Raw genomic sequence first — 22,620 nt, 5'->3', positions numbered from 1 at the left:
GATGTACCAAAAAGAAAGGAAAGGAAGTATTTGAAGGTTCCCATCACTGACCTGGTTTGTGCCGGAGAAGGATCGTGGTTGGGCCTGGCAGGTGCTAATTAAGCAAGGCTGGCTCTTTACCCCACCTTTCACTGCAGTTCCTCTGCAGTTCACTGTTGGAAATGTTGCTATGTGCAATCTCTATGGGGGAATGGTAGAGAGTAATTATTTTCTAACTTCAGGGTTTTAAAATCCAGTTTTTAAATAATTTGTAAAACAAAAGTTATATAAAGAAAACAACTACCCCACCAACTTTTTTATTTTGTTTTTAACAAATTTTTTTTTAAGTAGGCTCCACGCCCAACATGGGGCTTGAACTCACAACCCTGAGATCAAGAGTCGCATGTTCTACCTACTGAGCCAGCCAGGTGCCCCCTACCCTGTTGACTTTATTTTTTTATTTTATTTTTTTTAAAGTTTTATTTATTTGTCAGAGAGGGAGGGAGAGCACAAGCAGGGGGAGCTGCAGGCAGAGGGAGAAGCAGGCTCGCCACCGAGCAAGGAGCCCGACGCGGGGCTTGATCCCAGGACCCTGGGATCATGACCTGAGCTGAAGGCAGACGCTTAACCAACTGAGCCACCCAGGAGTCCCCTACCCTGTTGACTTTAAATGCGAGAAGCAACACATGCCCGTGGTTAGGCAAGGCACAGCACAGGAAGAAGTGCCTTCCACCTTCACCTTCCTGGTTCTTCAGCAGCAGTTTGAAAGAAGACACAAATATGAATGTCCACATCAGCATACAGCTGACATATATCTACATATTTTCTCCTTAAAAATTACAGTCTTCCTATACGCTCTAGCATACGTTGTGATGCAGTTTTCCCCCAAGTAATGTGCCCTTTTCCAGTGTATCTTTAGTTAACAGGGCCCCTACAATTCACGTCGTCATTTTGAACAAATATTTTGTTCTGTAATTTTCTGGATGTTCCATAATTAACCAGTCTAGTCCCCTACTGTGATTAGATTACTTCTGGTTGTTTGTTATTATAAACGGTGCTTCCGCAAATGTCTTTCTATATGTGTACATGCTTTTGCAAGTAATTTACTGGGGTAAATTTCTAGCATTGAAATAATCAGGTCAAAGGGTATATACGTTTTCAATCCTGATAACTGACAAACCAGCCTCCCAAAAGATCACATGGTTATATTCAAGTCCATGGTATATGAAAGTATCTTTCTCCCCATACCCTTAAGCAGTTTTCTCAAACTTCAAACATTTTGACAATTTGGTATTTATGTGTATTTAAAATCATTGACTTTTTTTTTTTTTTTCTCTCTAAACTGTTTTCTTTGAGACTTACCTCTGACCACAGTACTCTGTCAGTCATAGAGACTGAAAAAATCAATGAGGAATTACGGTGGTATGTTAGTTTTCTTGTCTAAAATAGGCATAGACTCAAAAATGATTCAGAAAAAAGGTCAACCCAACCAAAAAAGGTGAAGTGTATATGCAAGAAGTTAACATGAAAAGAATACATAGGAAAAGATGTATTAGGAGGCATAGAAGCAAGGGGATAGCCTTTCTCACCTATTAAACTTGGAAGGTGAGGGGAACTTGCCCCAGGGCACCTAGTTGTGAAGTGGGTGATCCAGATTCTGAAGCATGGCAGCCCCTGGCCTATATCTCCTCCTGGGTCAGGGAGCAAAGGACTTCTGCTCTTAAATTGGTGCTAAGTCAAACAGCCTCAGTATCCACTTAAAACCCATCAGCTGTTTAAGTTGCTGTGGGATGTAGACCAGATCCTTAAATGGCCTATGAGGCTCTAAATGATGTGACCCCCATCTGCCTCTAGCTTCCTGTGGTTGTCTTCTCATTAAGCTCCAAACTTGCCGGCTGCCTCTCAGTCCCTTGACAAGCCAGACTAGTCCTTTACAAATATTGCCTGGAATCTCCCTCTTGCACTTTCTTTGACCCTTTATCCCTTAACTGACCTTCAGGGAATTCTGACTAGGCTGGATTCTCTTGTACCACTCCATTGTAACATTACCATTGTAATTTTAAAATCTGTAAACCAGGGTCATTTTTTTGTTTAATGTTTAATCTCCTCCATTAGACTGGATCCTTCTTGAAGGCAAGGACAACCAGTGTCCTGCTCAATATCTCCACATTGGACATAAGAAATCTTTTTTTTTTTTTTTTTTAAAGATTGTATTTATTTATTTGACAGAGAGACACAGCGAGAGAGGGAACACAAGCAGGGGGGGTGGGAGAGGGAGAAGCAGGCTTCCCACCGAGCAGGGAGCCCGATGCGTGGCTTGATCCCAGGACCCTGGGATCACGACCTGAGGTGAAGGCAGACGCTTAGTGACTGAGCCACCCAGGCACCCCCAGATTATTATTTTTAAAAGGTTTTATTTTAGAGAGTGGGGCTGTTTGAGGGTGGAGGGTGGAGGGAGAGGGAAAGAATCTCAAGCAGACTCTATGCTGAGCTCAGAGCTCCATGTGGGGCTCAGTCTCACGATCCTGAGATCATGACCTGAGCTGAAAACAAGAGTTGGGACTGAGCCATCCAGGCACCCCTGTAATTGATTTTTTTTTAACATTTAAAATTATATCTTCTTGATATTCCTTTACTCATTATGAATGTCTTTTTATCTTTGATAATGCTCTTAGTCCTGAAGTTAATTTTAGTTGACAGACCTCTTATGCCTATTTGCATGGCACTTTTCCCCCCATTCATTTACTTTGGAATTACCTAAATTTATATTTAGTTTGTCTCTTATAGGCAGCAAATAGTCCTTTTTTAAAATTCACTCTGTCTGTAATATTTAATTAATGTAATTATCCCTATGGTGGGATTTAGGTCTACCACTTTATGTTTTCTGTTTGCTCTTCTTTTTATTTATATGTTTTCCCTTTCCTACCTTCTTTTGGATTATTTGAATATCCAATTTATCTATTGGATTTTTGGCTATTACATCTGTTTGGGTTTTCTTTTTGTTTTTGTTAGTTACTCTAGGAGTTACAATATACATAACTAATTTTTCATAGTCTGCTTAGAAGAATTGTAAATTCATCATGTAAAATGTAGAAGCATGGTAACCATATGGGTCTTTTAACCCCCAACCTTTGTTATAGTTGTCATATGGGTTGCATTTAGATACATCAAAACCCTCCCCAATGTTATAATTTTTGTTTTCAGTGAAAAATATATTTCAATATATTTTAAAGAATATAGGAGAGGAAAAAGTTTTTTATATAGATATTTACCATTTGTTGCTCTTCCTTCATTCCCAGAGATTAAGTTTCCTTCTGGTATCATTTCCCTTCAATATGAGGAACTTCCTTTAGCATTTCTTGTAGAATAGTTCTCTGACAATAACTTCTCTTAATTTTTCTTCATCTGAGGATGATTTTATTTCACCTCATTCCTCTGTGTACGTGGATTTTCCATAATCCACCTGCTTTTGTTTTTTCCGTGTCCTCAGTCGCTTTTGCATTTGGTCTAGTTTTCAGTTGTCATCAGTGGGAAAGACTTACATGCTGCTATGCCAAACGAGAATAAAAATGTATTTTTTATGTCATCATTTCTATGGCAAAATACATTACTAAATTAAAATCAGAGAATCAGAGAGGGATATGGAGTTCTTCCATGGGCATGTTTCCAGATGCCCCAGAATATGCTTTTTCGACAGATACATAATAATTACAGATGGTGGTAAATTCAAGAAATAAATTCTTTTACTCAATTAGAGATTACTGGTAAGTGTTCTCTGATATTTCCTATGACTGTAATTGTTTCAGTTCCTTCAAACTCCTGGTAGTACCCACCGCTTGCATTGTCATGCCTTGTCTACTGTTGATTAACTTAGTCCCCTGATTTACTTGTTTCAGTGGAGATTTAAACCATGAGCTCCAGCAGAGTAGTGACCCCATCCATCCTATTTACTGCTACAAGCCCCTGGCACACAGTAGATGCTCAGTAAATATTTCTTGAATGAATAGAGCAAAAGGATGCTGATCTTGGCACTTTGGATACCTCCTTACTCTTCCCTCTTTCCTTATAGCACTTATGACCATGTGAGATCATTTATAATGTGAGATCGTTTATAATTATTGTGTGATCATTTTCCTCCTACCCCTATTGTAAGCTCCAGTAGGGCAAGGATCTTTACCTCTTTAAGATATACGGATGCATCTTAAGCATCTGGCATTGCACCGGACTTATAAGGTACTCACTGAGTGAATATTTACAAATCAAACATAAGCAGCCCTTACCAATACATATGACAAACCTGCAATAGTTCTTTCCTTTTTAAACTCAGGGGAGATTAGTATGTGCTGGAAGAATACAGGATGCAGGCTGTCGGCTGCCGTCTTAGTACCTCTTTTGTAGCTGTTCTTTTGCTGCCATTCTTGTTCCAGTCTATTCTACTTCCTCATGCAGGTACTAAGAGTTGGAAGACTCAGTCTGTACCAGGTGTTAGGAGCAGGGACTCACATTCCTCCTTTCTAGTCACTCTACCTTGGGGCACGTCACTGACAAACTAGTAGAGGGGGGAATTTTTTCTAAAGATCAGCACTTATAACCTCACAGAAATAAAGCCTTTTCACAAGCTAGCTAGATGTTTTCCACTACAGAGAGAAATGAAACAAATTATAGGAAGTTTTTCTGCCTTACTGATGATTTAATGTCCTTCTTTTTTTTTTTTTTTTTTTTTTTAAGATTTTATTTATTTATTTGAGAGAGAGAGAATGAGAGACAGAGAGCATGAGAGGGAGGAGGGTCAGAGGGAGAAGCAGACTCCCTGCCGAGCAGGGAGCCCGATGCGGGACTCGATCCTGGGACTCCAGGATCATGACCTGAGCCGAAGGCAGTTGCTTAACCAACTGAGCCACCCAGGCGCCCGATTTAATGTCCTTCTGAGTGGCCGTGTGACCTATGCTTAGGAGTGTGGGTTCTGAAATCAGACAGGTCTTGATTCAGACTCCACTGCCACCACTTACCCTGGTCTGAGCTTATTTCCTCATCTGTAAAATGCCTCATGTAGTGTTCCATCAAATGGTAAGCATAAGCATGCAATACAGGTGATATGTTTTTCGTGGACAATTGTGAGTACTCTTTCCAGCCCGTTCCAGTGTTATTTTCTGATGTACCTGATATAGAAACTTCAGTGAACTAAGCTGCTTAGGAAACTTGATAATTAAGGGTGCCTGGGTGGCCCAGTCAGTTAAGTGTCTGCCTTTGGCTCAGGTCATGATCCCGGAGTCCCGGGATCAAACCCTGCGTCGGGCTCCCTGCTCAGCGGAGAGCCTGCTTCTCCCTCTGCCTCTCACCCCCTCGTGCTTGCATGCTCTCTCAAAAATATAAATAAGATCTTAAAGAAAAAAAGGAAACTTGATAATTATTCTGTTGATTATTATTTTATAATCTTTTGAGTATATCTTTCTGCTTTAGTCTATCACAGTGAACAAGACTGGTCCTATTCGTCTATGATGACTGAACATTCTGTAAGATATAGGAATGATTTTCAGATCATCAAGCTAAAGATAAATTTTCAATGTCCAAGACTTAGAACCCGAAAAATAGGAGATCTTACTGAAATTGTCTTGACCCCAAAAACCTTTCTTAGAAGTTATATATTTTACTACCTCATTGTTATGCACATAAAATTACTCTAATAAAAGCAGAATATGGGGGGATCTACCGTTACAGTGGGACCATTTCAAATACTTGGCCATAATCTCTCTGTAATAGCTTGCTTTTCCGTGAGGGTGTGTAACTTCCCAGCAGTGCATGTGCCTATATCTGACTGACTGGCACGTTGGGGTGTGTATGTGTGTGTGTGTGTGTGTGTGTGTGCGCGCACACGCATGCACATGTGCCATTTTCTAAAGGGCAAACAGGTGCAGTTCACCACTTCAAACAGTGGGACATTATCTTTAGCCCTGTAGAAGAACTTGGAAGACACAGCTTTACCTGAAAGTCTCGGATGGCTCTTCTCGGAATACCCAGGGCTGGGAGGACGGTTTCTGGAGGGCAGGTCTCCCTCTGAATTATGAGCTGGTGAACCTAGAAGGGAAACTTCCTGCTACAATAACACAGCAAGGCAATGTGATGAACACTTTTATTTACAAATATAATTAAAAGCTCTGACAGTTATCATGCTCTTCCTTGGAACCTGAAAAATGTTTTGTTTTGTTTTTTTTAAAGTGCATGCAAAAGAAGTAAAGCCTTTTTTTTTTCATCATTTTTTATTGTAAGAAAATACACAGTTTGAAAGTGTGAATAATGCAATATTTATGACCAAGATATGGGACTCAGGGAGGGGAAGGGAAATAAAGAAAAAGATCAAGATGATCTGATTGAGAGACAGTGTTGAACTCCAAATACTGAATTGGAAAAGGAGGGAGGTGGGGAGGAATAGGAGGAAGTAAAAAAATTTGATCAGAGAAACAGTTAAAATACAATATGAAAATAAGTAATACCTCTCCTTAAATTCCTTCTATACACAAAATACACGATTTGCCAAAGCCCAATTTGTGCTACTGGGATTCTGTGAGCTCCTTAAGTGTATTCACATCCTCTGCAACAGCAGAAAATGATTATGATACAATCAGAATATGCTGAAGACAAGTTAAACTCTTGCCAGCAGGTTCTTAAAAATCACAAGATCTCTTCACCCCACCCACCCCCCATCCCCAAAAAAGTAATAATATGTCACCACTGATATGTACATCACAATTAGTTTCTGTAAAATGTATCAAATTTTCAATCTTTAATAAAACTTTGTTTTTTTTTAATTCCTGATGAATAAATACCAAAAAAATAAAATAAAATAAAATAATGCAGCAGCTAGTTAAGGTGTAAGGCTGCGGATATTGTGTCTCTCTCCCCCTTGGCATTTATTATTATTATTTTTTTTGCTTTACTTTCACAGATTGGTGGTAATGAGTGATTGCTTAAAGCAATATACATCCACTTTTGTTGTTGTTGTTGTTGGTTTATTGTTTTGTTAAAACTGTCTCCAAAGTTTTCACTGAAACATTTTGAATCACATCAATACTGTGACGTGTACTATGAATAGAAGAGATGGCCAGGTTTTGGCCAGCACTGAAAGTTGACACGGGGGGAGGAAGGGGCCCCTGATGGAGTAAGAATAAACAGGCACTAGTCCGACACGATGTCAGTAAGAGTAAGAGAGAGAGAGAGTGAGAGCAACGCCCGTTAAAATGGGGAATGTGGTTTTGCAGGGTCTGAATTTTTTTCTGTTTTCTTTTTTTTTTTTTTGTAAATGGCAAAAAAATTTAATCTCATCTATAGTCCTCCTTAGGAAAATCTAATGTAACCAAATTCCCAAATCCCATTCTGAGGCTCTCCATGTCAAAAGTTTCAATCTCTCGCTCTTGCCTTTCCAATAGGTACTTTATTCTCTCGCTGCGTTCCTTCTGAAGGGCAGCCAGCTCTTCTTCAATCTGAAATAAGCACAATGAACAGTTCTTAATGGAAAAGATCTCCCTGCAGGCACCTACAAACACACACGGTCACGTACTGCACACATGACACACAAACCCACAGGAACTCAGAGTAAACTAGACTGGGAAAGTCTGGGAGAACCCTGGGATAAATGTCTTGTATGTCATCCATTATATTTAAAATTTGCTCACAAGAATAAAAATGTTTGGGGCCCACCTAGGGCTGGCACTACCATTCTAGCAAACCAAGCAGCTGGGCTGATCTAGGTCAGTGTCCTGTCTCAGCAGGAGATGGCTCAGGGGAAGCTAAAAGACACTCAAGCACAATTAGATTGTGCTGCTTTCCCATAGAGAGGCAAATGCCCCCTGGGTCATTAGCAATTTAGTTCTAGAACAGGAGCTGTGAAAATAATCTCCTACATTGGTCTCAGGGAAGTACCAGAAGAAAGTACAAATAACTGATTAAGCAAATAAGTGCTTAACAGCTTTGAGATGCTTTATGAAATTTTTTATACTTCATATTGTTCAGCAATATTTAAAGCAATGAATATTTCAGTTCTGATAACATTTATTACGCATGGCAATATCAGCCTCTCCTCATTTTAATTTTTTTAAAGAGCGCTGCTGTTGATTTCTTTTGGTATAGAAATAGCTGAAAATATAAACCAAATCTGCATCTGGCTTCCTCATACCATTTAGCAGCCATGCTATCAGCTCATAGCACCTTTCACAAATGTCTTATCAGCTGCCCCGTCACCCATGCCATTCTTCTGGCTGTGGAGGTGTAGGATTTCCTAGCAGAGTAACAGAAAGAGCTTAGACTGTGGGGTCAGATTTATGCGAGTAACTTAACCATTTGGAGCCTTAGTATCCTGCCTGTGGAATGGAGATTATGCCTACGTCTCAGGGGCAATAGGAGGATAAAAGCGGATAATACCAAACAGTGCCTAGTTTAGGTACACAGGCAGGGCTCCATAAATGGCGGTTCCCTAGGCCATGGTCCATCCTCCACCCAACCGTACGGGACCCAGAGTAACACTCTCATACCTTCTGCTCAAGATGTGCTCTGCGCAGAGACACCCTCTGCTCTAGCTTCTGGAGCTCACGTTCATGTTGTGCCTCTGTTTGCATCTTGATTTTGCTCTGGTAGGCATTGAGCAGCTCCATTTCCTGCTGGAGCTGTAGCCTCAAGGCCTGACATTCTGCTTCTTGAGCCTCATCTAGCCGTAACTGCGGGCAAAAAAGACACACACTGTAATTCATTCCTAGCTTACAGCACCTGGCGACTACTGGAAGAGGTTTCCTTGTTTGGATTGAAACAGGTTCCCTCAGAAAAACAGATGCCCTGGGTACATTCAGAGTTAGGAATCAAAAATAGTACGTTCTGCCCCATGGGCTACAAAGTTCTACAAACACATTCTTAAAACATTCTTTCTTAAGAAAACGAAAACATTCTTTTCTTAAGAAAAACTGGTTTTCTTAAAACCACACTAGCAGGAGTCAGGAAGGCTACATGCTCCGGTGATTAAGCCTGTGGGTTTTGGAGGCAGACTCCTGCGCTTGAAATCTAGCTCCACAATTCACTCAGGTATGTCGCCTTGAGAAGTTACCCCTCCAAGTCTCATTTTTTTTCCTCTCAAGAAAATAACAGTAATAGTTCCTACTAAGATTGGTATGAGGATTAAATGAAAGAATTCATCTGAAATCCTAGGCATAGTTCTAGATGCATACCAAGTGTTCAGTAAATAGTAGCTGTTATCATTATTTTGGGTTTGACTAACCATTTCCATATTTATATATCTTTAACCCTCAAACCACCACACATCTAGATATCCGTAGCTCTAAAAAAAAAAAAGAGTCCAATCTCCATTACACTTAGGGACTATCCCACAGTACAGTTATGCTTCTAGCCAAGTAATGTTGGTCCCTATAGTTGGCTATACAAGTTATCCTGCTGGCCAGCCAATCTAAAACTCAAGTGGTTCCAAATTTCTTTCCCACAGAAGATAGCCTGGATGATCTTAAGGGGCATATTCTGGTTTGAAGCAGTAAAGTCCAGATTATAAAGCAGGCTGGTAGACTTCCCCTTTCTTCCTATGGCACCTGAACTTTGTATTACATACCACACTACTGATTCTGTATGCGGAATGGACCAAGCCAGCCACCTTTCAATGAGCATAAGTGAAGGTTTGGGGCCATTAGTGGGTCTATGTTTTGTGGTTGATGATCCTCCTGTCCCAGGCTTGGTTTTGTCTAAATTTATCAGGCCCTCACTTCACCTGGGAACTAGGAGATTAGAATCCTTGAACTAGACAGTCTGTCAACGCTGAGATTATCCACATGTTTCCATAGACACTTATTCTCCATTTTATGCTTCTTTCCCTAATCTGTACAGTTTGTGACAATTAACAATATATCTCAATATCTTGATTAAGAAACATCTGGAAATGTTATTAGAATAGTTTTAGAAAGTTTTCTGCACAGTGTATTCTTTAGTACTTTTGGAGAAATATATCATATGAACATGAAATAGATAACGTAATCTATTTCCAAAGCATTTCCTAGTAATTAATCCTACCCAGCTTTCACTAAAATCCACTGAAGAGGATACCTCTTTTCTCATTTCCCAATGAGAAATGGAGGGAGAAGAGACGCAAGATAAAAGTCACTCCACAGCAGGAACAGCCTTACAGATAAATGCCAAGGGTTTACGGGCTTCCAATAAGATTTATCAATTCCCTCTTGACATGGGAGTTTCCTTACCAATAAAGGGAATGAAAGTCTGTTCTTTTCTACTTGTGTTTGTTAATTGTTATGAGCCCTGATCAAATGGATAAGGGGCTCACCCTATAGGCAGCTTAGTCCATTGAAACATCTCTTTCTTCTCTTATTTCTGGCATTCTATTATTAATGTCCATAACTATGTGATTTTGTACTAGCTCTGACTCTGTAAAAGTGCCAGTCTAGAAATCAGACAGGATATTCCAGTATCTGGTATTCATCACCCCAAAGTTGCACATATCAAATCCTTTAAAATGTTTTATAGAAGTGTAGGTAAATATCATGTCTGTTTCCTAAAGTGGATTAACATGAAAGGATGTGATGGCAGCCATATAATGTAGTATGGCTAGGCTTATGGGCTCCCCCCGAAATGGGGTCAAATCCCAGCTTTATCACTACTCAGCTAATTACCACTATGTGAGCCCCTAAGCCAGGAGTTGGCACATTATGGCCCAAGGGCCAAATCTGGCTTGCTGCCTATTTTTGTCAATAAGGTTTTATTGGAACACGGACATGCTCATTCATTTACGTACCTAGGGCTGCTTTTGTTTGACAATAGCAGAGTTGAGTAGTTGTGACAGCGACCCTGTGGTCCACAAAGCCTACGGTATTTACTACCTGCCCCTCTACAGAAACAGTTTGCCAAATCTTGCTCTAAGCAAGTGGCTTTACTTCAATAAACCTCAATTTCCTTGCAGGTAAATTAGGGTTAAAACAGTAACTACTTCAAAGGTCAAAGGGGTTGCACAAGAATGAAATAACACTAAAACATACCCAAAATAGTGGCTGGCACATGGAAAGGGTCACTAAAGGATAGTGGCATTTATCATACCTACTTTTATCTCCTCCCTGCCTCAGGAGAAAGGGTATTTCTCTTCTTTTATTCAAGGGCAATCCTGAACCTATATTCCTGATCCCATTCTGTCCATCTTATAAGAACAGGCTTTCATTGAGCACTTGCTGTGTACCAGGAATTGTTGCAGATGCTGATGACACAAAAGTGAACAAGACAAAAATCCTATCAGCCTTGGTGTCCCTACCAACCCTCTCCCCTCTCCTTACCCTTAACCTCTTCCTGCACCCCTCTTTCTCATCCTACCCCTTACTTATGTGGCAAGGGGTCTTTTACCCAACTCCCAGCAGCATTTAATACCGTGGATTGCCCTTTCCTTCTTGAAATCTTTCTCTAATCTTCTGAGATACCATACCCTCTTGGTTTTTCCCTCCCTCCTCTCCTTTCCAGCTACTCCCTCTCTTCTTCCTCTAACTTCTCATCCTAAGGAATCTCTTCTATTCCCAAGGCTGCAATGACCCTCTATATATGAATGATTCCCACCTCTTCACCTCTATTTCAGACTTCTCTGCCGAGGCACAAGGCCAGCTTACCCAGTCTTCTAGAGACATCATCACCTGGATGATGCCCAGGCCCCTCAAGCTCAGCATGACTATTAGCTTATCATCATTCCCTGCTCTCTTCCTCAGGCTGCTCCACTTCCTTCTTTACCGTATAGGTAAGGGGCACCATCATCTACCGGTTTGTTCAAACTAGAGTCAAACTTAACCTCTCATGCTCCACGTTTACTCTGTAACTAAATGCTTTCACTTCCACCTCCTGCCGATCTCTCAAATTTCGTGACTTTCTCCTTCATCCCATCTGCCCCCTTCTGGTCTAGCCACCACTTGCTCCTGCCCAGGTAAAAGCAGCAACTTTATACATGATCTCCTGAGATCCATCTGACCACCTCCCAGGCCACTCTCCACCTGTCACTGGAGCGGTCATTCAAAAATGCAAATCTGATGTCGGTACCCCCCCCACACACACACACCTAATGCTCTTCAATGGCCTCCTACTGCTTTTAGGATCAAGAGCAAAATCCTTAAGAAAGCTTACAAGCCCCTCCATAATCTGGTCCCTGTTTAACCTTCCGGTCTTATTCTCATTTGGTCTCTGTCTCATTCTCTATATTCCAAACATAATGGACTCTGAGTTCGTCAGAAGTGCCACTATTTCCTCTGTCTTTACCAATGCAGTTCCTTTGCCTAGAATTGCTCCCTACACCTCAGCTTAAATACTCATTGTTTCTGAGAGGCCTTTCCCGACTCTCCACACCAGCCTACTCTCTGGGATACACTCTGTTGGCACGCTGTACTTGCTCGGCCATTACATGGAGCAGACTTTTTCAATGCCTTTCCTTACTTTTCCATAAATTCCACGAAGACACGATCGATGACTGTCTTATTCACCACAGTATCCCAGGGTGCCTGGGGCACAGTGGGGCACTCAATAAATACTTACTTACTGGATGAATGAATGAATGATTGAATGAATACATGGATTCCTACCCTCAACCTCATGTTTAAGAACATGTTTAAGCCTTTCTCAAAAAACAGAAGTCCTCCTTCAACTGTCTCTTCCTCTAGCTACAGTTCTTTCTCCTTTCCTTCGCTGATGAGCAGCTGGGAAAAGGAAGCTCGTGTACACTTTCTACCTCACTTTCGTAGTATGCACTACAATGTCTTCCACTCTGACCAGTCCACTGATTGTCTGTAAAAGTCATTGGACAAACCCACTGCGAGGTCCAACTGGTCTCTCTGCCACATTTGAAATGATCAGCTAGAAGCTTCTGTTCTGGCACCTGTGACATGCTCTCTCCAATTCCCCTTCCGCATTAATTATTCATCTCCTTTGGTCTGTTTCTCCTCCACCCTCAAATGGTGGTGTCCACAGCTCTGTCCTTAGTCCCCTTCCTAATAAAATCTCCTGTCCCTAGATGGTCTCAGGCATTCCCAACAGCTACAACTTCCCCCATCTAACATGGATGTCTAGCTATTTGTCTTGTGTCCTAACACTCTCTTGAACTATAGATTTCCATCTCTGTACCTCTCTACCTGGATACCCACATAGCTCAGGTAACATGTCTAAAACTTAGTCAATTATCTGCCAGGCATCCAAACTCATCCCTCCTTCAATTTTTTTTATCTTGGTAAAATGATGCCCCATTCTACTGTTATCAAACCTACCTCCCAAATTGGTCACTGAGCTCTATCTCTTCTAACTCCTAAATATTTCTCAAATCCTTCTCCCTCCTCACCATCTCCAGGAGCATGTTCTCAGTTCAGGGTTCCATTATTTTTTTTCCTGGGCTATAATAGTTTCCTAACAGGTCTCTTTACCTACAGTTGCCACATTACTGCCAGTATCTTTCTAGACCACAAATCCAATCTTGTCACTTTCCTTTTTAAAATAGGCTTCAGCAGGTCCCCATTGTTTATAGAATGATGTCCAAACTCCTGACTTTTGAGGGTCTGATCCCCAACTATCCACCTGCTTCCCTTTATACTCCTGCCGTATCAACCACTCATTCCTCAAATGCACGGTCCTCTTTCAGACTTGCGTCTTTGCATTTACTCTGTCCTCTGCTGGGAAAAATAACTTTTTCCTCTTCTGCCTATTTGACAAACTATTACTCCTTAAGACTCATCTCCTTGTGAAAGCTTCACTGAATCCCAGGTAAGTTCCCATCCCTGGGTTACCAAGACCTTCATGACCTCTCCATTTTGGGGTCCCAAAAATCCTCCTTGAAATTTGGACTCACACCAAAGTTCTTTTAGGCCCCAAATGCACACTTCACATATTCTGGAACTTTGCCCATGTAGGTCCCTTTCCATGGAGGCTGTTTACTTCAGTGCATTCCTTCAAGCTTCTTGGCTCTTGCTGGGAAGCTTTCCCTAGACCAGATTAGATGTTCTTACTTATCCTCCCACAGCACCCCCCCCACCGCACCTCCCACTTCAAAGCATTTATTATGCTTTTTTTTATTGCTTAGTTCTCTGACCTCCTTGCTTGACTAACAAAAAGTGTGAAGATGGGGATCAACTGTTGTCTCTCTAGCTTATTACTCTATCTCTGAGCCCAGCAGAGTGCTGAACACAGATGCTTAGTAAAGTCTATTGAATGAATGTGTCCGTGTGTCTGACATTAGCTGCGCCATCTTTGATGAGCGAGAACATGGTATTACATGCGGTGTCTATCATATCTTGCCCTCAAAGCCCCTATGTGCCACGGGTCTGATTGAGCATGTGACTCCTTGAGTTCCATCTTATAAGACACACTCCAGCAAGTATCCACATTGGCTTGGCTTTATTCAGCGTCGTCACTTCCTCAGTTCTTTGGGCAGAAAAACACCGATATCCTAAATTTGTGCAAGAATCATCTTGGGAGTAAAAGGCTTGATCTTGAATTTCCTTGATCCCCAAAGCTCTTGAGGCCGTGGCACCAAACCTAACCACTTACCGCTTGAGAGGCCATCATTTCATTTATACTCTGTTCATACTGCTCTGCCAAAATGGCAAGTTTTCTTGTCTGCTCATCTTTCAGTGTCTTTAAGATTGTTTTGTGCTCATTCTTTGGAGTAACTTCCAACTGGTGATTCTTGAGTGCTTTATACTGTTTGGTCTGTACTTTGCAAGTGTCCTGAAACTGTTTTTTAATTTGCATTTCCATGGCCTGTGTAGCAAAAGTGACAAAAGGAAAATAAAGACACATTAGTAAATACAGAAAGCCTTCCATTCTACTAGTACAATACAGGGACTGGGACCAGTTGTCTTTTGGTGCGGTGACCCACATTACTAGTCAGTAATAATGAAAATAATACAGACAAGAGTTAACTACCAATACTTTTGGCCTTATAGTAAATGAAAAGAAGTAATTTTGACTTTACCAATGGATTTTAAAAAATGAATTATTACAAGAGGATCACAACTCTAAGCAGATTGTAGAATATTATGAAGCTTAGTTTGTTAAAGGTTGTTCATTATTTTAATGGCTTCCTAGTAAAAATCTTCAGTGTCTTCTACTTCTTATAGTTTTTTCCCCCATTTTTTTTGGTCACCTCCCTCCCCCACCCGTGTTTCCAAGTGAGAAAGGGGATGGCAACATATAAGGTGGCTCTCACAGCTCTGCGTTTCCTTGACAAATCAACAAAGGAGAACATCTGGGTAATACCTCACATCATAACCCATTTCCATTGGATTTCAGCATAAGTGGAAAGGGAAAAGTGATTTTAGATTTCTTCCCCCATGAAGAGGTTATACTTTCATGCAGAATATCAAATACGCATTTTGGCAAGGAGGAGGTAGGCTGTATTAAGTCCAAAAGGCACTCATCAGGTTGCCTCAGAGTCACGTGTGCATTTCATGAATGCTTGGAGTTGTGATGACAGCGATCACTAATTAGACAGGTTAGGGTATGGCTAGACAGGAACATGGCCAGTGTATTTGAGGCTGGCCTCCTATCAGTGTCAACAAGGACAATGACCCCTTGACATACACAATGGCTTAGAGCTTGTGAATTAGCAGTCAGCTAAAATTATCTAGAGACAGTGAGGGCCAAAGGAATTGGCCAATCTCTAGTGCAGGGATAATAAGTGTCTGGCACATGTAGATTCACTCCCGATTCCCATGCCCATGACAGATGTCACTAATAAATCATACTCTTTCCTACTAAGCTTGGATGTGGCTTTAGTCTTTCTCAATATAGCAGCACTCAAAGTAGTTACTGCCAATAATCTGGCACAACAGATAAAATTTATCTGCCATATACCTGCTAGGTAACTTTCTAATTTCCTGGGATTAGAACTATGGGCTGCTGTTTGTCCATAAATTACAATTTTAAAGAGGGCAGGTCATGAAGGGGTCAGAGAAACTGCATGATGGACACAAAAATGGAGGTCATCCCGTACAATGGTTTTTCCAAAGTAACATCTGTTCGGGAGTTTGTTATACACAGACTATTGTGCTTCACTTCCAGAGATTCTGATTCAATAGGTGCGGGGCCTAGCAACTTGTAATTTTGAAGAGTTGCCCAGGCGAATCTGACAATCATCCAAATGCAGGAACTACTGATCCGGTCTAACTGTATCCTGGAGCACCAATTGGGGAACACTTCAATTTCCTCTTACCTTTAAGTTTTTTGGCTGTTGCCGAAGTTCCATGACATGCTTTCTGTGCAGTTCCCTTTCTCGCCTCTTATTGTACTCCAGCTGGTTTTCCAGTTCAGTCTGGTGCTGTAGACGGATCAGATCCATGCGTAGCTTCTGTAATGTGTGCAGCTGCCTGTACTCTAGCTCTCGGGTGGACTCGTCGTGCCGGATTAGCATGGCATGCTCCATCTCCTTCTGGGTCCTCTTTTTATTTAGTTCCTGCATTCAGGAACAAAAGACAAATGGAGAGAGATGACTGGAGGTGAACTGGAAGGAATGCACAACTAAGTGAAAGATGGCAAGGAATGGCACTACTAACTGTCTCTTAATTAAACCCATTAGTGCTTGGCAGCATGACTTAATGAGATCAGATTAACAATCCCTGGAGGTTTAGGTTCTGTTTGTGGGTCCATCACTTACAAGATGTGCAAGTACACTATCTGTAAAATGGGATTTTGCAGCCATCACAACTACACTATCTGTAAAATGGGATTAATTCTACCTGACCCCTTCTTACCTCATAGAGCTGCTGTGAACCCTACTTAGGTGAGGCCTTATGCACCAGCGTAAATAAAAATGTTTCTTCAGTTAAGCCAGGGGTTCTCAATATGGGCCTCATGTGAGGACCCTTTTCGAACACAAGATACCTGAATCCTACAACCTGAAGTTCTGATAACTGTCCAGGGGCGGGGTGGGGGGGAGAGGGATAACATCACTGTTTTTAAGAGTTCTTCAGGTGAATATAACATGTAGTCAGAGTTGAAAATCATTGACTTAAACTGGCAATGTCTGCAATGTTTTTGGTTTTCTGGGAAAAACCCTGTTTATGCATGTATTAGAAGTAGGCCAATTATCTGCTTTTTAAAATCTCAGAGTAAGGGCAGGGTAGGAAAAAGCAGATGAGATCTCTCCCCTTTCATTTTTTCCATTAGTCTGTTTGATCATTTCTAGATTGAATCATTCTGTTCTTTTCAGTTCTACTCATGTCTGTCTTTCTTTAAGGGGGAAAAGAAAAAAAACTAGAAAAAAAGTAGAGGTAGTTGGGTGAAATTTTTTCACTGGCCAGTTCAAGAATATTTCCTAAATCGCACCATATCCAATTTCTGAACCATGTGCTCTGGGTACATAAAAATGTTTACTCAGCCATGATTCTGTTCTGAACTTGCTAACACTCTGATAGGGAACTGTACTAGACATTTATTGAAGTACTATATGCTCAGCTCACAGCTGACTGAATCAATCTATTTTCTCTCCTCAGAATTTGGAATTGGGATTCAGAGACAGTTAATCTCTATGTGAGGCTGGAACTGAGGGCATATAAAAACTACATATGTGGTAGCCATCCACTACTACATGGGCGGGCTGGGGATTAGAGAAAGCTGGGCTTCAGAACAAGAATGAAAAAGGGAGAAGACAGACATGCAGGGAATATGCTGATGCCCATGTTCAAAACTGGTTCTAAGCTCTCCTGTAGGTCTACCTGTATTACTGCTATTGGGTTTTGTGAAACATTCCTCTATTTCTGTAATAAATTCCCTGGTTTTGGCTTAAACTAGCCCAGATAAATTTCTGTAACATGTAAACAGAAGAACCTTAATTAGCACAAGGAAATAAGTTATATGTGTAAATTTAAAAAAAGAAAGAACAAGGTTGAAAGTGATAAGTGCTATAAAAGAGGTAAAAATTTATGCTGTAAGATTTCTGAAAAGGGTGGTATTACTACTAATTAAGAAGGTCAAGGAAAAGGGCACCAGGGTGGCTCAGTCTGTTAAGCATGTGCTTTTGACCCAGGTCTTGATCTCAGGGTACTGGGATCAAGCCCCACTTTGGGCTCCCTGCTCAGTGAGGAGTCTGCTTCTCCCTCTGCCTCTGCCTCTATCCCCAGCTTGTGTTCTCTCTCTCTCTCAAATAAGTTAATAAAATCTTAAAAAACAACAACAACAGAGGGTCAAGGAAAGAAGAAAGCTTGTGAGCTGGACTTTCAGTGAGAATAAGAGGCCTCTCTTCTCTGATGACATCCACTACAGGAAAAAACGCAAGTCATTTACTTTTGGAGAAATATCAGTAACATTTGTATATTGGTGTTGTTGAGAATACCTTGCATACTTGGGCCTTCTATCCATTTGAAAAGAAGTCCTTTAAACAGCACAGCATCTGTTATTGGAGCAAGTCACTAACCATTCATTCATTCATTCAACAAATACTTGTTGCGCACTTCCTATGTGTCAGGCACTGTTGTAGGCACTAGGGATAGAGCCATGAACCAGTACATCCCCTCATGGAGCTTATTTTCTTTTTCTTTTTTAAAAAATTTTATTTATTTATTTGACAGAAAGGGAACACAAGCAGGGGAAGCTGGAGAGGGAGAAGCAGGCTCCCCGCTGAGCAGGGAGCCCGATGTGGGGCTCGGTCCCAGGACCCTGGGATCATGACCTGAGCCGAAGGCAGACGCTTAACGACTGAGCCACCCAGGCACCCCTTCTAGTGGGGAAATATGCAAAGTATATATGCAATTTAGATTTAAGGAGACAAGATCATCTCCTAGAGCACCTTCCCCCACCCTCTCTTGCATTTTGCTTTCCCTTGTTTTACTTTTCCTCTACCTTGACCGTCTAATGTCTTCTTTTAAAAGTCACTAACTGGCCCCTAGGTGGCACCAAAGGATGGTGAGGCCTTCTCAGAGACTAAAGCCATTCTAGGCCAATGACCAAGAGAGAAGCCCTAATGGAAAGCTTTTAAATAGGTGAAGGGCCTGTTTCTAGATTACTGTATCATTTTTAACCTTTGAGTACCAGGTCTCCCAATATTGGGCATTTATTCATTACATACTTTCCTAAACTGAGAAGTCCAAAATTAGTCTGGGCTGCCCAGAGCCCTGAAACTTATGAGGAAAAAAATAAAAGACACAAAGCAAGCAACACTCTCAAAAGAAGTTAAATACTTTCCTTTATGTTTAATGGGATGCTTCAGGATGCCGTCCACAGAACACCTGCATCAGAATTACCTGGCTACAAGTGATTGGTCATAATAATATGCCACCCAGCTAATTCTGATACATACTAAAGTTTGAGAATCAATAGAAAAATATTCAGGGTGTGAGTCAGTCGTGTATGATGTTGGACAAGTCTTTTAATATACATTTTAGTTTTTTCAGGTGTAAAGTGAGGATAACAGTACCTACACCATGGACTACCATTCTTGTGAAGAATGAGGTGAAAGGCCAGGAGACAATGCTTCAGAACATATCAACATATCATTATTATTCTTCTGTATTCAGAAGTGAACATCTGGCATATAATATCTTGAATCTAGTTTTTCATAAATGATTAAAAAAGTGAGAGAAACAGGATAATGAAATTGTTTTTCTGTTACAATTGTAAGTTGTTCCCTTTACCTTTAATTCGTACATCTCAGTTGCTGTGGTTAAGTTGATAAGCTGCCTATATTTTTATTATTATTATTATTAGACTCCCTATGAGCCTATTGCTGTGCCTACATAAATATGTGTAATGTGCTTTCAGTTTTTATTTATTTTTATTTTTTAAAGATTTTATTTATTTATTTGACAGAGAGGGGGAGAGAGAGAGAGAGAGCACACAAGCAGGGGGCACAGCAGAGGGAGAGAGAGAAGCAGGCTTCCCGCTGAGCAGGGAGCCTGATGTGGGGCTCGATCCCAGGACCCTGGGATCATGACCTGAGCCGAAGGCAGACGCTTAGCCGACGGAGCCACCCAGGTGCCCCTGCTTTCAGTTTTTAAAAGTGATTTCTTAATATCTCCCTCAGTCCCACTTGCAGCCCCACGAGGTGGTCACATTGCAAGGACTTACCCCTTTTCCATAGGATGGTAAGATGTTTGGGAATTGAGAGACTAACCTAAGATCATACAACTTCTGTAAAGCAGAACTGAGTCTAAAACTCAGGTTTGGGAGTTTTCATTGAAAGATGTCCCAACGAATGGTTTATATTTTCCTGTTTTATGCCTTTTTTTCAGCCTGTAACGCAATATGCTGAAGAATGCCTCTGCTCCAGCGAGGTACAGCGCAGCGCCGCTCCATGTGTACAAGCGGTGGGCACGACGGCAGCGCACCTTCATGCACACCTGCAGCTTAGACCGATTCATAAAACTGCTGAGCAAAAACAAAAGTGCACATAGTGCTATAGATGCTTTTGCTCAGCAGCGCGCTCCACGTCTATATGCCCTGGAGGCAGGAGAAGATGACGGCCATGTGGGCTCCCTTTCCCTCAGCTCACATCACACACTGTGCTCACCTCCCCAAAGCTGAGAGGCAGCTTAGTGTCAAAACCTATGTACTTGGGCGCCTGGGTGGCTCAGTTGGTTAAGCGACTGCCTTCGGCTCAGGTCATGATCCTGGAGTCCCGGGATCGAGTCCCACATCGGCTCCCTGCTCAGCAGGGAGTCTGCTTCTCCCTCTGACCCTCTTCCCTCTCATGCTCTCTGTCTCTCATTCTCTCTCTCGCAAATAAATAAAATCTTAAAAACAACAACAACAACAACCTATGTACTTGTCATACGCTGCAGACCCTGAACACATGACTATACTTTATAGGACTCTACCTCCCAAGTAAGATGTGAATCCAGGGTGTGTCCCGTGATCAACCCTTCCCAACCACAACCCAAGTGCTGCTGACTTTAAAAGCAGTTGATTTCGCTCAAGTAAAAAACTGTGTCCTCATGCCCAGTGAGGCTGAGTCAGAACTAGAACTCAAACTTTTAAATGGAGATGTTGTTAGCCTATGACATTTTACGCTTTCTTAGTTTCAGTTCTTGGTTTCATAACTGGTTAGAAAATAGCCAGCATCTGTGTGCAGTGATGATAGAGGAAGAGGCTCAACCCAGTCTATGGTGAGCCTTCTCAATGTTTTCATTAACTAAAAGGATTGCTCATACTCAGTTTTGGCAAAGACACAGAAAAACAGGTGCTCTTTGTTGGTGGGAGTATAAACCCCAAGAGGGCAATTTGGCAATATCTATTAAAAATTTACAGGTACACACTGTGACCCAAAAATTCCACTTCTGAGCATACATCCTCAAAATATTTGTATCTGTGTAAAAAGATCTGCGTACAAAGATGCTCTCCGTGCCACTGTTAGTAATACTGTAAAACATTAACAAAATATCCACTGAGAAGTACTTCATTAAATAAATAATTTTATAGCCACACACACAAAATTCACTGTTAATGGTTAAAAAAAACCAGACAGAGCTGTATGTCCTGGATGGTGAATGAGAAAAAGAGAAGAGTTACAAAACAGTATAGTGGACATTTTTGTAGGTTCAGTATCCATTTCCCCTTCTTTTGTTAACAGGCTCCTCTTTTGCTTGAAAAACTCCTCCACCCTATCTGTAATCAGAGAGTATTGAGTAAGGGAGCAAGCGCATTGCCCAATAAAGGTCTCGTTCCCCTAGGAATTTGAATCTCAAGCAGAAATGATACAAAGATTAAACGTGGTGGGAGGAAATACATCCGAATGGCAATGCTGAGGAATGTCCATTAGCTCTTGCTCTCTAGGTCACAGAATTTGCTTTTCCAGTTTGGGTCTTCATCTTCTCCAGCTTGGTTCTTCCACTCTGTCATCTACCCCTATCCTTCCAATAAATTCCTTTCCATTCTTAGGCAGCCAGTGTTTGTTCCGATGGCTTGCAAATCAAATAAACCCACTGATACAAATGTAATCTTATTTTTGTAAAGTTAAAGTTACATATAAACTGAATGTATGTATACATATATAGAAGGAAAAGGAAATCTGGAAATCTGGATGCCAAATTAATGGCAGTCAGGGTAGAGACTGAGTGGAATGGGATTATCAAGAACTTTCACTACTCAACTATATATTTTTCTGTGTTTGTCTTTAATGTTCTCATAAATAAAAACGAAAAACTTAGATTCTTCAGGAAAATACCCATATAAGTGTTGGTTAGAACCTGACACTAATGAAGTAAAAAATATAGTTTCTATCACTTTTGGGGAATAATTGTCTTCTACAGTTTTTATTGGCATAAGTGTTCCCTTAGCCTGAGACTTCTTCCAAATATGTGCTATCAGAATAACAATAATAATTGCCAGATGAAAACAATCCCAAATATCTTATATCCAAATGGCTTCTGGACTTCTTCATTTGGACTTTTTTGCCTTCTAAGAAACGACAACAGTCTAGTACAGAATTAATCCGTTTCTTACCGACACCTCTGTCTAAGCTTCTCTGTTTCTGCACAAATCTACATGTAACCAAGTCTTGAACACCAGAAATAACTTTGATTCTACCCTCGTCTTTTCTCTCATATTCTATGGTATGCCAAGTCCTGTTTATTTTATATTCAAAATGTTTCCAGTTTACCTCTGACAGCTGTCACCACCATCTTTGTCTGTACCCTATTTCCT

General features: G+C 41.1%; 1 protein-coding gene across 4 annotated transcripts in view; it reads right to left on the bottom strand.

Moving 5' to 3' along the window:
- Positions 1–5,644: 5,644 nt before the first annotated feature.
- TAOK3 (TAO kinase 3) overlaps positions 5,645–22,620 on the bottom strand; it is a 184,568-nt gene continuing 167,592 nt past the window's right edge. For 3 of the 4 annotated variants that reach the window (XM_032431233.1, XM_032431235.1, XM_032431234.1), the window contains 4 exons: positions 16,199–16,438; positions 14,533–14,745; positions 8,505–8,687; positions 5,645–7,457 (listed from right to left, as the gene is read on the bottom strand). In XM_032431233.1, the coding sequence (XP_032287124.1) occupies positions 7,296–7,457; positions 8,505–8,687; positions 14,533–14,745; positions 16,199–16,438 (798 nt within the window). In that variant the 3' untranslated portion in view covers positions 5,645–7,295. The remainder of the gene's footprint in view (positions 7,458–8,504; positions 8,688–14,532; positions 14,746–16,198; positions 16,439–22,620) is intronic. The other variant, XM_032431236.1, reaches the window with a different exon arrangement.

This window comes from Phoca vitulina, unplaced genomic scaffold, assembly GCF_004348235.1.
Source record: "Phoca vitulina isolate PV1807 unplaced genomic scaffold, GSC_HSeal_1.0 scaffold46, whole genome shotgun sequence".
Classification (NCBI taxonomy): domain Eukaryota; kingdom Metazoa; phylum Chordata; class Mammalia; order Carnivora; family Phocidae; genus Phoca; species Phoca vitulina.
This window is presented reverse-complemented; position numbering and strand designations above follow the sequence as displayed.